General features: G+C 36.9%; 7 protein-coding genes across 7 annotated transcripts; 3 read left to right on the top strand and 4 right to left on the bottom strand.

Moving 5' to 3' along the window:
* Positions 1 to 1645: 1645 nt before the first annotated feature.
* PHYBLDRAFT_182346 (hypothetical protein) lies at positions 1646 to 3697 on the top strand (the record flags this gene model as incomplete). Its single annotated transcript, XM_018438603.1, has 11 exons — positions 1646 to 1827; positions 1887 to 2077; positions 2140 to 2163; positions 2223 to 2309; positions 2397 to 2462; positions 2522 to 2647; positions 2721 to 2879; positions 2947 to 3067; positions 3132 to 3183; positions 3249 to 3320; positions 3380 to 3697. The coding sequence occupies 11 exons, from the start codon at positions 1646 to 1648 to the stop codon at positions 3419 to 3421; spliced, it is 1122 nt and encodes a 373-aa protein (XP_018288925.1). The 3' UTR covers positions 3422 to 3697.
* Positions 3698 to 3827: 130 nt separating this feature from the next.
* Positions 3828 to 5315, bottom strand: PHYBLDRAFT_148105 (hypothetical protein; the record flags this gene model as incomplete). Its single annotated transcript, XM_018432010.1, has 6 exons — positions 3828 to 3972; positions 4047 to 4195; positions 4252 to 4420; positions 4481 to 4589; positions 4659 to 5005; positions 5266 to 5315. The coding sequence occupies 6 exons, from the start codon at positions 5313 to 5315 to the stop codon at positions 3828 to 3830; spliced, it is 969 nt and encodes a 322-aa protein (XP_018288924.1).
* A 261-nt stretch (positions 5316 to 5576) lies between these two features.
* Positions 5577 to 6071, bottom strand: PHYBLDRAFT_170967 (hypothetical protein; the record flags this gene model as incomplete). The annotated part of the gene is made up of 1 exon (XM_018436456.1): positions 5577 to 6071. One exon carries the CDS (start codon positions 6069 to 6071, stop codon positions 5577 to 5579), a length of 495 nt encoding a protein of 164 aa, XP_018288923.1.
* Positions 6072 to 6346: 275 nt separating this feature from the next.
* Positions 6347 to 7725, top strand: PHYBLDRAFT_170966 (hypothetical protein; the record flags this gene model as incomplete). The annotated part of the gene is made up of 4 exons (XM_018436455.1): positions 6347 to 6415; positions 6607 to 6860; positions 6926 to 7248; positions 7586 to 7725. The coding sequence occupies 4 exons, from the start codon at positions 6347 to 6349 to the stop codon at positions 7723 to 7725; spliced, it is 786 nt and encodes a 261-aa protein (XP_018288922.1).
* Positions 7726 to 8950: 1225 nt separating this feature from the next.
* On the bottom strand, positions 8951 to 9677 carry PHYBLDRAFT_170965 (Homeodomain-like DNA binding domain-containing transcription factor; the record flags this gene model as incomplete). Its single annotated transcript, XM_018436454.1, has 2 exons — positions 8951 to 9267; positions 9311 to 9677. The coding sequence occupies 2 exons, from the start codon at positions 9675 to 9677 to the stop codon at positions 8951 to 8953; spliced, it is 684 nt and encodes a 227-aa protein (XP_018288921.1).
* A 2663-nt stretch (positions 9678 to 12340) lies between these two features.
* On the bottom strand, positions 12341 to 13481 carry PHYBLDRAFT_89718 (hypothetical protein; the record flags this gene model as incomplete). Its single annotated transcript, XM_018443731.1, has 4 exons — positions 12341 to 12845; positions 12943 to 13058; positions 13090 to 13259; positions 13385 to 13481. Coding segments are annotated over 4 exons (888 nt in total), but the record flags the coding sequence as incomplete, so codon positions are not given.
* A 961-nt stretch (positions 13482 to 14442) lies between these two features.
* On the top strand, positions 14443 to 15085 carry PHYBLDRAFT_170962 (hypothetical protein; the record flags this gene model as incomplete). The annotated part of the gene is made up of 4 exons (XM_018436453.1): positions 14443 to 14608; positions 14718 to 14808; positions 14860 to 14978; positions 15033 to 15085. The coding sequence occupies 4 exons, from the start codon at positions 14443 to 14445 to the stop codon at positions 15083 to 15085; spliced, it is 429 nt and encodes a 142-aa protein (XP_018288919.1).
* Positions 15086 to 15154: the final 69 nt, after the last annotated feature.

Genomic DNA, 15154 nt, shown 5'->3' with positions numbered 1-15154 from the left:
CTTATGTGAATAATATGTAATGTAATTAGATGAATAGATATTTACAAGATCAATTGATGTGTCTACATACAGTATAGCAAATGATACAAAAGTTTATTTTTAGGGTTGACCAAAGTGTCTCTTTATTTTTCGATCACAGAAACACAGGAGATAAACTAGGTTTATGTGGTCCCAGAACGTCATTTTAGACACAATAATTGGTAAAGTTCAAGGATACTGAGAATAATATAAAGAAACCTATTTTTGTCAAAGATCAATACACTGCTGCTTTTGTTGTTGTTTTTTCAGAAAAAGAAGTATAATTTCAGTGTTATCTGTAAAGTTGTATTTAGTAAACAACTTCTTGTTAGCAATATGTTTACAGGAGCGCAAGGTTACTCATACGAGCAGTGTAATTAATGTTGCATAAAAACACTTTGGACGGTACATAGAGTACTAGAAACGTTGCACAGGGGCTACAAGTTTTAGTTTATTATTATTGTCATTATGTACTGATATTGTAGCCACCCCTCATAATATGTGTGTATACCCTTACTTGAATATAACAAAGAATATAGGGTATCAATAAACTCTCTCTATATAATATATAAACATATAATAACATAACAGACTTTCATATACATCTGTATAGTATATAAAAGTCGAATAAGCAATTGATGGTCATAGCTATTGTAAGAGTACTTTGCAATTCTGTATTCTTTTTGTAGAAATACTATTAATCATATGACCGTAACCTTGTAAACAATATTAAGTTGTCATTTTATTTTCAGTGCTACTATGTTATTTCTGTCAAACTGTGCTTTCGTTAGCAAAGTATAGGATAATAAACAGTGAGAATAATGAAAAAAAAAGAGGTGGCCTATTAATCATTAATTAACCCAAGCTTTCATTGTTAGCATTTGTAATAATAAAAAGACGGTGTATATAATACAAACATGGCTTTGCAGAAAATTATAAAAGTATGGCTACACCGGAACTAATCCGAGTACAAACGGTTAAATTGTTCGCAATCCGGCCATCACAGTGTAGATATTCTCTCTCAGTTTCTGCTTTTTTTGGAAGCCGGGCCGCGATGTATTAATAAGCTTTACCTTTCAAAAAAAAACAGAACAATAATTCACGCCACAGTCAGTCAGAATACGCAAACTAAAAGGAAAAGGAAACAGATGTGTATTAACCCAACCCAACCCAATTCAATGCACATTAAGCTAGCCATTGCTTGGGGAGTATGAAACAATCCTTGAAAAAGAGCTTATACATTTTAACATTCTGTGTAATTGTCTTACAAGAATTATAGGATAATTATCTCGATCGTACACTAATACACTTCACTGTGTGGTTCATGTTCTTTTATGCTATTATTTGCTTTATTATATCTCTGTACTAATCTCAGATACTGAGGGAATATTTAGTGATTGGAACAAGTATGGAACAAATGAAGCCTGTAGGTTTAACCAGAAAACATATTAGATGTTATGACGTCTTAGTTGACAGATACTCCCCAAAAAATGATCGACGGGTTGATTTCAGTGGCCTTCATGTATATACGTATATAGCCAATGGCTGTGACATATTCTCTTTCTTTATTTTCTTATAAATACAGCTATTTCTATTCTTCTTTATGCTCTCTATTATCAAACTTTAGATGCGTACTTTTAGTCTTTTAGCCATTTCACTTACTGTTTCCCTGCTCTTTTCCGAGACTCAAGCGCGTAATGTGCACGATATCAGTGAATGTCCACCACTGAAACCTCGCAGAAGTCCACCAAAAGATGTAACGGACCTTCGTATTGACGATATAAAAGTGATTGCCTCTCTAGGCGACAGGTAAGCAACCGAGGTTATTTTATCCTACAATATAAACACAGCTCTAACATAATTTACAGTACAATGGCTGGATTTGGTCTTCAAGAAATAATAGATGGCACAACCCCATTAGATGCTTTAGAAATCAGAGGAAAGAACTATGCTACTGGTGGCGATCCTGGAGCAAAGTCTTTGGCTAGATTCACAACAAACTACCAGCCAGAACTAAAGGGAGCTTCTGTTGGACAGATAGTTGTAACTCGCTGTAACTGTAAGTCCAAGGCTGTTAAATGATTGATAAAAATATTCATTCACAATATTTATTATTATTAGATGATTACTGCGCCCTTTCCGATTGTAAGTATATTACAAGTCCATTGGTTACTTTTAGTATGATATCTTAACTTGCTTTATAGACAATCCCGATGTGGATCGTTTGAACGGTGCAAAATCTGGGGCAATTGCCAAGAGAATCAAAGATGAGCTCGACTATGTGATTCCTTGTAAGTAGTCTATTATAACATACTATAATATGGCTATGTCGATGTATATACAGTCTTAAAAATCTTATAATTATGCTTATATTACAGATATGAAAGAATACCCGGGCGTAGATTTTGAAAACGATTGGAAACTCATTATTCTTCACATTGGTAGTAAGTACTTAATAACACAATTTCTTTTTTATTCTATAATACTCACAGTCTATATTCAGACAATGACCAGTGTGATTCTTGCACAGTCCGTGGAAACGAAAGTACTCCTGAGGTTTATGGATCCTACATTGATACTGCCATCGAAAGAATTTCTCAAAATATTCCTAAAGCAATAGTTACCCTTGGTGAGCTTTAGTTTAGAGTTACAATATCCAACTATGTATATACTAAATGATTATTATTTTTATATAATTTAAGTTGGAAATTTGAACGTTTCAACTCTGTATAACTTGGCCTCGAGACATCCTGAATATTGCCCCACTGAAGATGCCACTATTAATTATCTTACTCCAAAAGTCGAGTGTCCTTGTCTCTCCTCACCAGAGCTCATGCTCGGAATGGACGCTGTTGTAGCTGGTAAATAAATGCTTAAAGTGGATATAAAGTGTATTTGTAAACTTACGATAATTTATTTGATCCATAGAGTACAACAAACGACTAATCAAGATTGCTGAAAAATACAAGGCTAAGAAGGGATCAAACTTTGCTGTGGTATATCAGCCCGCTGGAATTGACTTTAGAGGATTTCCTATCAATTACCTGAGGTTAGCCGTGTTGTTACACTTAATTCGTACATAGTTTAACGTATATGACATCTTTACTTTATAGTCCCCTCGATTGTTTCCATCCCAGTATTCATGCACAGGAGTATTTTGCAAAGGTAAGCCCGGCATCCTAACAAGGAGATTGGAAAATAAGAAAATAACATTATATAATCTATCTTAGATCCTTTGGAACTCTCTTTTCCGTCCCAGTATAAAAAAACAGAAAGTATTTGAATACGATGAAAACTTGGCAGTAAGTTGGGAGATGTATAAGCATTGTAAAATCTTAAAAATAACGCTTATATATTTTAGATATACTGCCCAAAGAACTCTGACAGAATCTCTACCAAATAATCCACATAGCCTTTAGTTTTAATTGATTTAGTTTTAGTACACTGTACTGTACTATACTGTTTATGATAAATGTTGAGTATACACCCCAAATAAGCTATATTATACATGTATATATATATTTCCAGAATACAAGCCTAGAAGTTGAACATGCAGTAAAAGTGTAACTTTTCTCCTTTCTCTCAATGCAAGCATATATGTCTAAAAAGGGACTTTTATATCCTTTTACAACTCATATGCTGGGATAACAATAAATGTACATCTTTCATTTATGCCAGTAATATTGGCTATGGATCTCTCTCTGAAAAGTAAAGGACCTATGGTTGAGCGACTCCGCATATAACTGTTAAAAATAGGTCATATATTTATATATTTGTTGAAACAATAAAATATATTTTCCCCATCCTATTCAAGTATGTTTTTTAGCCTTTTTAAGATCAATTGAGCTCCATGGAGTATCAGGTTCGTCCGTCTTGTAAGCCCATGAAACACAATAGTGACTGGACAAAAGGTGCCATTCCTCTAATTCATCCAGTATCTCCAGTCGCGCAATTCTGGATTGCATAACGTTAATCGAGCTGAATATCTCATCGGATTACAACAATATCAAAGAATATTATTGTCATACCTGGACTTTTCTGTGACATCGAGCCAATGGTCATGCAATTCATTGATATCTACTGCCTTTGCTTTTTGCCAGCCTAATCCCATAAACCTGTTTTCCTGTGCACTCAAGTCCGGATAGGCATGTATACCCTTTAGTTCAATTGAACGTTCCTATATACTCAAATATTCTTTAGAATTCCTGCTATATATCTCTGGTTAGAAAGTACCTGTAGATTCTTAAGCATCATACGTCCAAACGCATCGTCTGGTTTGATTTGCTCATACAAAACAAACATGGCTTGCTTAATCTCACGCGTAATCCATTCAAGGATATACTGCGAAACCTCGGGTGCGATGTATATAAACACACACTCGGATAGAAACATAGTTGGAATACTAGTAATACAGAGATTATAAGTCATTGACCGTTATGGGTATTTGTCATCAGATATTTACGTAGGATCTAATCCATGATGAATTAAACGGGCAGCAACTTGATCCCATTCGCGTAAATCACCACCAACCAAGCAATAATCTGGCCCGATAAGCTCAGTGCCTCCTTTCTCTACAAAAACATTCACAGAAACACTCGTATTTATTCACTGGTCTCAACTAACTCTCTACAATTACATACCCAAACGAATGTCTTCTTTCGGACCCAATATATTGTGGAGAGCAGGATGCCGTTGGATAGACATGGCCTTCTTAACAGTCAGCTCAGGAAAATCAACCTCAAAGTACTTTTTCAGATTTTCAGCACCAGGACCTGACTTAATGATAAAGTACCGAGTGTCAAAACCTGCACCCAGAGCTACAATCTGTTTCTTTGGGCCTGGAGATTGTAAGAATTGTTCAACAAGACTGTCAAGGGCACGTTGGCGAATAAACGTGCCACGGTTGATGATAGGTGAGCGACGAACAGGACGTCGGACAAAAAGATGGACAAACGGATCAACCAAGTATCCCAGTTGAGCAGCAGAACTAAACGCGTTGTGTGGGTGTGTGTATACGAAAAATAAAGATATTATATGAGATCTAGTTTATACAAGTGATTTCTGGTTGTTGGATATCTGAATGACTTGCAGTCTGCTCACAGTGGCATCGTCATTTGTGTCTCGAATGGCATTATCCTGTCCTTCAAGATTCTGATGTGGGATCATTATAAGATGAAAGGTACGGGTATAAAATTAGTGAGAAAATAAAGCAAGAGAAGAAAATGAACACAATGGGGGCATACCCACAGTCTATGAAACTGGATTTGAAAATCTTCAAGACTAAAATTGGCGGTCATTTCACTTATGCTGTATTTTACCAATGTACATTGGGGGTATTCAGGTGAAAATATTTTTATTGTGGGTTTGTCTAGGCCTTGAGTATTTTAGCATAGTGGCGACCCAAGAGAACTGCGGCAGAAGAAATAAGAGAAAAAAAACAGAAATATTACTGATAAAACTAGCTAAGGGGAAGAGAAAGAATAATACAGGTTAAAATAAGAGAGACAGAGAGGAGGGGAGAAGACAGGACAAGGAGAGAAGACTATAAGCAAGCTTATTTATCCTATAACCATGGCAGTGGCAGTGTCAATGGCACTGACTTGGGGGCCAGATGGAAGGTTTCGGTCTTCCAGATACTGCTCAAGGCAGACTGGAGGGAGGCGAAGAGAGCTACTTTCCACTGTACAAAAGTGCCTCATGACACTTTTGCCCAGTGGGGCAGGGAGGCGAAGGCAGAGAGCGAGAAGACGTTGGCGGTGTAGCTTGTATGCAAGCTGTTGGCGTTCCTGCACGGGTTTGTGGGCATGTGCCGGATCAGCAATGATCCGATGGTCCAAGGGATCAAAATCTGTCTTCACAGACACGCCAATGTCTGCGAAGAGCTGGGTAATCTTGTCCTTGAAGTCGTTGTGCACAAGGAGGGAGAATTGGGGGTATTCAGTTAGGTTGTTTGAACAAAACCTTATGTGAATCTTAGCCAATGATATTATTTTGTAGTTGAGGATATTCAAAGACAAAATTACAAAATTCGTACAAAATTCATAGATTTTCATAGCATTTATAGAATAAGCTTCTGCACATTCTGATTTCTTCTTTGAGCCGATATGCACCTAGACTCTCGAAGAAGCCAAGTGTTCTTTCCTTTGACACAAGATCTGGAAATACATTGTTAATCTTGTGTATGTATTTATTGGATTTAAGGATTTGTTCAAGCTCCTTCGCAGCAGCTATCTGGCATTTTATCTGGCAATTGTGGCAACATAACCAACTTTTTTTTTATTGTCAAGCAACGATTATCTTGATCATAACACGAAATCAAGCAATATGCATGCTTTTTTATGTTGAATACTCTGAAGAAAATGCTAAAAAAAATGTGAAAAGAAAATTGAAGACCTTGGTGATTTTGAAATCTGTTACAATGTTGATCCCAAACAACCAATACTTGTTTTAAGGCAGAGGATTTGCGGTAACCTATTCCCATATCGTACATACTTGCATTCTGGTTATATACCAGATAAAAGTTCAAAAAGAAAAAGGATTGAATTCCGTAAGCTATGATTATTCGTAATTTTTAATTGAAAAAAAAAGTTGATTCTCAACTCTTCTATTGTAGAAACTGAAAGTCAAGTGATTCAATTCATAAACGAAGTATATCTACCTGAAGAGCCCCATAATACCAATATTTATGACATCAAATTGGTATATACCGCTGAAATATATGATACGGTCAGAAAACATGCAGCTATATTTGAAAATAAGGCTGTGTTATCATTTTCAAGATGGTGTTCAAGTCCTCGTGTGTCATTTCTGAGAGTTGAAGAAGAACAAAAAATAACATTCGAGTAAGATATTGCTATGTTACGGATGAGCAATTTCATGGCAAGCTCAAATATTGGTCTAATTAAAGTATTTTGTTAACCAATTTCTTGGTAGATGACATAAAATCAGCAGTTTGCCAATTTTTACCTCTGTATCAGGAGACAATCAAGAATCTAAAAAAAAAAGAGTTTGAAATAGTGGGATATGCTCGCAAGTCCCCTTCAAACGATAAAGATGAAAAAAGAGTGAAACTTCTGCAGAAAATGGTGGACAACTTGCAGAATCGCTCCTTGACAACCAGAGTATATGCCTCTTTTTCCAGTTCCGCATCCACTCCTTTCAGTGAAAGAGATACTACGAATAATAAATCCATGATTGCAAAGTTAAACAATGTGAAAGGAGATACTCAAGGTAAGCACCAATGTTGACTAAACGAAGACCGAAAATGTGATACATGCTCTCTGAACCGCGGTTTATTTTCCATGTAAATATAATAATAAACTATCTTGTTTCCCCTTATATCTTTCTAAGCCGCGCCTCGTGGAATAACTAATGACTGATAGCACTAATGGACAGACCAGAACGTACACCGAGAAAGAAGTCCTTCAACTCTTTCAAAGATTCAGAAAAGAGGAACGAATTGTTAGATAGCAAAACAGAGAACACAAGTCACTGCTAGTGGATATCGCAACATATTTGGAAGAGAGTACTCCACTCCAAATCTAAGAAAATTTTAAACGATATCAAGACAACGAATGGACCGCGGGCGAAGAGATCAACCGATCCATTTTACCAAAGCTTAAGTCATACACAGTGGACACGGCCCAAGTGGTCACTGTCATCTACAAGAGTTTAGGCACTCCGAAACTACGGAAGACCAGCAACTGAATTGTATGAACAATTGTCAAACACCCAGTAGGTATACTTCGTTTATGAATTGAATCACTTGGCTTTCAGTTTCTACAAGAGAAGAGTTGAGAATCAACTTTTTTTTTCAATTAAAAATTACGAATAATCATAGCTTACGGAATTCAATCCTTTTTCTTTTTGAACTTTTATCTGGTATATCACCAGAATGCAAGTATGTACGATATGGGAATAGGTCACCGCAAATCCTCTGCCTTAAAACAAGTATTGGTTGTTTGGGATCAACATTGTAACAGATTTCAAAATCACCAAGGTCTTCAATTTTCTTTTCACATTTTTTTTAGCATTTTCTTCAGAGTATTCAACATAAAAAAGCATGCATATTGCTTGATTTCGTGTTATGATCAAGATAATCGTTGCTTGACAATAAAAAGAAAGTTGGTTATATTGCCACAATTTCCAGATATATGTCGAATGGTAGCCAGCAGCATTCAACAAGAACCAGCATCGTCGTCGCCATTTTTTTTTACATTGGATAATAATTATGTTGTTTGACCTAATTATGACCTTTTATGACGAGTATATGATCCCAGTCACATGATCCTTAGTTGTCAGGACCGGATTGTAATTGACACTCAGTTCCAGTATTATCCAATCATAAGTCATTGTCTTATTAAGAACGTTAATATGTTGTGATTAAGAGTTACAGATGTACTCCATGTAGTAGTAAAGGACTACTACAAGCAGGTACATGCAACTGCATAAAACATTCTTCTTCTATCCGTCTGTCCCTCTGTCCGTAGTTCTCTCATATAGATAACTTCTCTTTATTTCTCTTCGTACTCAGTCTGGTTGCCTAAACCAGTACTATCACATCTTAAGCTCCGCTGTCATTACAAATAAGCAATGACAAAAAAGTAGTTAGTAATAAACCACTTAGTAATAACTACTTAGCAAATATCGCCTCTTAGTCATTCACCAATTATATCATATATCCCAAAACATATAAATATCTCAAATATTCCAACAAGTAAACATTATCTTTATCTTCATATTTGTTCCATTCATATTCTCTATTGTGTGACTTCTCGCACATTACATAGTGTGTGTCCGAACCCTTTTCTCCTTCACAGTCCTTCATATACCATTTCCCACCCATTTAATAATTTCTGTCAGTCATTACATGAGCTCTCAATTTCGACAATTATCCTAACACCAGTAAGAATGCGAAACCAAACATCTGAAATTACTTTTCTCCACGCTTTCGCAAGCTTCCGCAATTCGTCAGGGAATTCATGTCTGTGTTTTCCCATTCGCGAACCCAATTGTATGGCTCATCAATCTTTGCCGGACTGTTTCTTTCAATAGAATTGAAATCTGCTTTCTTCAACGAAAGGTTGAATTCACTTCTCATAAAGCTATAAACAGTGCTTCGAGAAACTTTAAGATCATAAAATTGCTTTAACAAATTCTCGGTCACTTCTACGACAGAAGCAGATGGATTAGCATCAATGAAGTTGATAGCAGTCATTTTATGATTTTCGGTCAAGATACATTTTCGGTCTATTTTTTTTAGCATTGTTAAAAATGGTATCAGGGCACATACTATACTGCTTAACCTGTCTGTACGCTGTTCGAATGTGTATACCCAACTGCTTCGCTGCAGCCGATGCACTCATACACTTTTCAATCTTCAGATCAAAAAACTGAGCTTTATCCTGGAGAGTATAACACACATAATCCTGTTTTACATTTGCCCCCTTCATACGAGTACCTTCGTCTTTTGGCTTTTCTATCAACATACGAGAAGTCAAAGAGGATTCACTCAAGGACACAGTTTGTATGTATTCACTGAGTAGTAAGTGTCTCAACAGCAAATTCATTATCATCAACAATGTAATCCATGGTCTCAGGACCACCTTCTCATCAACAACATTAACATGTCCATCTTCGTATAAAAATATGGTACTCATGTTAAATTAGTGAAGTATTTGAAAAACAAAAGAAATACCAAGTAAAAAAAAATATCCACCTTGTATTTATACTCTTTTGGTGCCAAAAATTAATTATGGTGATACAGTTTCTAAAAATATGACTTTATTTCTGAGTGACATTGATTTTGATTGGCTGTGACATTACTTGTTGGAAGCACTGTATGCTGACCAGAATAGTTTATTGTGGAATCATACCACGGGTAAAAGGCAAAAACAATGGGAATGTGCTACAAAATAAGCGTAAAAAAACCTTGATTTTATATAAAATAAAACAGAAGCCACAATCTGTGTACAGAGTTCATAGCCCACTTTATTACAAAACAGAATTCATGCCATATATGGCTCTGAGTGAACACCCGGTAAATAGGCTGTAGAGTAAACTAAAACGCTCCCCTTCAAATAATAATATGTAGAAAAAATAGAGAGAGAGAAAGGGAAAGAAGTTTTTTATTTTTTATTTTTTTTACGTCATTAAGGTTAAAATAGCTTGTCCTTACACTACGGTATTCATACCACAAGAAAATAATTTCCCCTTTCTCCTTCTTTTTCTCTATTTTATTTTATTTTTCTTTATCTCTTTATCTCTTTATCTCTTTACTGCGGCCCCTCTTATAACCTTGTATTATTAACAGTGATGAGTCGACCATCATACTTTTACCTATTATCTCACAAACACAAATATGCCCTGGATATCTACGATGGCCAAACAAAAGTAAGAAATGCTCAGCATTACTCCAGAATAACAGCCAATTTCAATTTAAGATTAACATCCCAAACTATTCACAACTGCATTGATTAGCCCGACGCAAACCTCATTGTCTGGCCACAGAAGTTTGAAGACAGTGATAACCAGTATGTACACACACAATAATATACTAGACACTAATCGGAAATGGATTTTTTTGCTTGTTTTATAGACTGTGGACATATGATAATGGATATATCACAAACAAAAAATCCAACCTTGGTAAATGAATTTCTTCTTAAATGATGAATAGCCTGATTACCATCCATACTAATATTCAATGCTTTCATCAAACTCAAAGTATTGGACATAAAAACAAGTAAGTTTGATAAATGATAAAATTTCACATATGAGAACACTAGAAAAAAGATACTAATGGATATAATAGGCTTCTTCAAGAAAGACAAGATGATTGCTCAGAATAAGCGGGTAGAAGGTCTTGAGACACAATTGGTAAGCATTGCTAGGATACATTGAAATTGCATAAATTCTAACGTTCGATTGAGTCAAAAGTGGGATATCCAAGATGGTTTTATTAGTTCTCAAATGTATCCTAGTATGGTTTTCACTATCAAGGTATTTTCTTAAGAGAAAAAACACACTGCACTCAACTACATTACATTACCTTGACAAATTTGTAGTAAATGTATGCAAACCAAGTTCTTATCATAACTAACATATCACAATAGAATAATAGCCCAAAAGGTGGTGCTCAGATCATTTTGTCAAATCGCAAGGAAGTGGATAATTTGGACCAATTGTGGCATAAGGAAAGCTATGGAATTTTTGAGAGTTCACTTATTGCTGTAACTGCTTCTGGCCCATTACACAAGAAAGAAGGGTTTGGAAAGCCAAGACTGGGTTATGGTGCTGAAGTGGGTGTCCCACCAGAGTTGAAGAGTTTGCCAGAAAAGTCTAATATTGCTGGCTTGGGTGCAAATGTTGATACAACTCCAACTCCCACCGTTCCCGAAAATTCCGCGGATTATGTGTACGATCCCAGTCTTCCCGAAAATATGGCCAATATGTATCCTCGTCCTTCCCAAACGCAATCTGGATACCAGGCCAAGCCAGCACCTCAACCATCATTCTCAAATGGTCCTCCCAGCAACTATTCTTCCTACCCTCCACCATCTTCCCCTCCAAACCGCTATCAGGCACCACAGCAGCAGCCAAATGGCTATCCTCCTCAACAACAACAAGAAAATGCTTATCCTCCTCAACAGCAACAGACATATGCTTACCCTCCTCCTCAGCAGCAGGCAAATTCGTATCCTCCCCCTCAGAATCAGTCAAATGTCTATCCTCCTCAACAGCATAAAAATGTCTACCCGCCAACTCAACCGCAATACCCCCCAGAAGGTGATTACCAACCTCAGCCACCATACTCTCCGCAAGGTGGACATCCAGGAGGATTCTCTCCCCAAATGGCATCAATGCCTTATCCCGGTTCTCTACCCCCAGGTCCTCCCGGTCCTCCTCCCATGGCAGGAGGTTTCTACCGCTCTCCTCCACCTGGTGGTATGCCTTCTCCAAGTCAGTCACAGACTCAGCCGCGCCCATATGTGCCATCCGCTCAAGATGATCCATACGGAGGCTATGGTCCTCCCCCTCCTCTTCCTCAAGAAAACCAATACAACAACGGCATAAATAATAACAACCATTACAATTACAACTATCAATAATATTCTCTTTTCTGTTATGTATATGTATATATAAGGACCCCTCAATAAAATAATCATTATCATTATCTTTTATTTGTATTAATATTACTATTATTATTAAAAAGAATAAATATATTTATATCTACATGTATTCTAAAAGAAAAGGCGTGCGCATGATATTACTCTTTCTCTAATTAAGAAAATGCATATGGGTGGGCGAGAGCAGAATCGGCTACAATACCAGACCACAAAAGCCCGCCTGTCCAAGTATTGGATTTGAACTTGTTCCAGCAATCAGCAGGATCATTATAGTTAACCGTCTTTAGCTGCCAGGCAAGATGAGTAGCCACACCTCCTACACTCAACAGATAAAAAGGAAGCCCTTGGCCGCACATATAACCCGAGAGGGCTGTCATTGAGACAAACACGGAAGAGAAACCAGTAAGCCATTCGGTTGTCTTGTCACCAAATCTCAGGGCAGTAGATTTGACTCCGATCTTGACATCATCTGCTTTGTCTTGATGGGCATAAATTGTATCATAAACAAGTGTCCATGCAACACCACCAACATACAATGGTCCAATCGCCGCAAGGTCAAGAGAACCAGTCATTGCAGACCACCCAAGAAGAGCACCCCAATTGTAGGCCAGACCAAGAACAGTCTGGGGCCAATAAGTAACACGTTTCATAAGAGGGTATGAAACCACAAGAGAAAGAGATGAAGCGCCGAGAAATATACTGTAGTTTGAAAAGAAAAGCAAGAAAAGACCAGTTAAAAGGGAAGTACTCATCCATATCGAACAAATAACTGTTTGATCCATTGACTTGCCTATACCAGTTCAATTGAGTCAAGACAGCAAGACCTACAGATAATTGGCATCCTAGAAATGCTATTGCTTTGGCAGGAGAGATTGCACCTGATGCAATAGGACGCACCTTTGTTCTCTCGACCTGTTTGAGTTTAGTATATAAACAGTCTTACGTATATGAAAATCGAACCTGCCTTGTCATCGATATCACGATCCCACAAGTCGTTAATCACACATCCCGCACCACGCATTGTCAAGGCACCTGCTCCAAATAAAGCCAGCATGGCACCCGTCTGAGTGACCGATGCATTAGTGGCTGAGGCTGCTAATGTAATACTCCAGGCTATAATTGCAAAGAAATTCATGTCATATTCATGCATCAGATTACTTTCTTAGTATGATAATGTCATTTTATGCTGTTATCTTTTGTTCGTTAAGAAAAAAGACATATTCAGTAGTTAGTATTACCGCATGGCCAGAATAAAAGCCAGGTTCCAATTGGTTTGTCTAATCTGAGCAAATAAATATATGGCGCTACTTTTGGAGGCAAACGATCGATCCAGTTGTTGTATAACTGACGTACAGGCTCGGCCGTAGCATTTGAAGGAGAAAGCTGTTCATTAGATGTCGAAATAGCCGGTGTGTTTGTAGCTGTAGAAGACGACTGAACCCATTGTTTTTGCTGTAAGGTCAGAGCTCTAAGAGGGATTACAGGTCGTGTGATACGTGTAGAAGAGAGAGAACGAAGGGTAGATAGGCGAGCAGAAGCAGAGGCGCTGACAGAGAACATGCGTGTGGCATTTTTGGTCCGGAGGGAAACTCTACCAAGACGCATGGCCAATGGAATGACCAATGGCATTGTCATTTAAAAAGGTTTTAAAAAAAAGAGAAAGAGAGAGAGAGAGAAAAAAAGAACAGTCGGGATGAAAGTTCAGGGCAAGTGCTAAACTTAGCGTTATGTGACTTGACTCTTTTACAGCTTTCAAGGGTCCACATAAAAATGTAGAAATCAGTAAGATGATTGATAGTATGGGCTTGTGTGTAACAATATATATTTATAATTCTATACATTTATGTAAGTGGCTATGTGATTACCATCAAAATGATAAAATCAACATGTTTATGCACTGAAATGCAATGCTAGAGGCGGTTGAGAAAAACATCGCTTTAAATACTTTAACGGGGATAAACATAATCTACAGTGTTCCTACAGACACTGCATAATAATAGCAGTAAAAAGCTAGCTCAATAAACACATATAAAAACTATTATATACGTATATACGCGGTGTGTGTGTATGCGGGCAGTTCTTTAACTTCTCATTTATATTCGAATTATTTTTGACAGTCAAAAGCTCTCGTGGCTGAATATACTTCTTGAACATTTAATGTTCTTTTTTTTTAAATTGCCGCAATGTAACACCCACCCCAGGCTGTTTTACAAAAAATAGTAAAAAATAATAATAATTACTACCTTTATTATCAGATTTTGGACTCTTCTTCTCTTGTCTCCACACGTTATATCTAATGGATTTCATTATGGAGACCGTTTCAAATGCATTTTCCACTTTACCCGAGGGTAACCTTCCCAAGTGGCTGCTGTTCACTTCTGCTCTCGGTATCTTTAATTCTATCCAGAACTATTGCACTGATTCATTGACCAAACGTGTTTACTCTGGAACACCCGAGTTGGGTGAGTAACCTTGTAGTAAAATAAATTTACAAAAATAATGTAAAAGAGCGTAAATAATAAATTATTCAAACATCTTTATATTTATATCTGTATATGAATAATCCCTAAGTTACTCCAATGACTGGTCGTATGTTTGCTACCTGGACCTGGTCTGTAAGCATGATCCGTATTTATGCTGCTTTCCACCTCGAACACCGTTTGTAAGTTGAGGATAAGATGATATGCGAACAATAATTGATTATGGAATACAGTATGTACGAGCTCGGTATCTGGACCTATGTGATTGCCTTAACCCATTACATGAGTGAACTCCTCATCTTTAAGGGATGCAAGATTAGTGTTCCTTTTATGTCTCCATTTGTTGTTGCGGGTATGTGAATGAGCTTGATGATGAACGATTTCTAAAAATATTGAATGTTTGTAGTGTCATCGCTTATTTGGTTGGCAAGTTCGTATGATTACTATGTAAAATATTAGCTATATATTTTTATTTATTAAAGGTATTATATCATAAGAAGATGAAAGGTGCTGGGATAAATATTTAAT

The sequence above is a fragment of the Phycomyces blakesleeanus genome (genome assembly GCF_001638985.1).
Source record: "Phycomyces blakesleeanus NRRL 1555(-) unplaced genomic scaffold PHYBLscaffold_17, whole genome shotgun sequence".
In the NCBI taxonomy this organism is placed as follows: domain Eukaryota; kingdom Fungi; phylum Mucoromycota; class Mucoromycetes; order Mucorales; family Phycomycetaceae; genus Phycomyces; species Phycomyces blakesleeanus.
The sequence above is the reverse complement of the archived record's forward strand: the minus strand, read 5'-3'. Positions and strand labels throughout refer to the sequence as shown.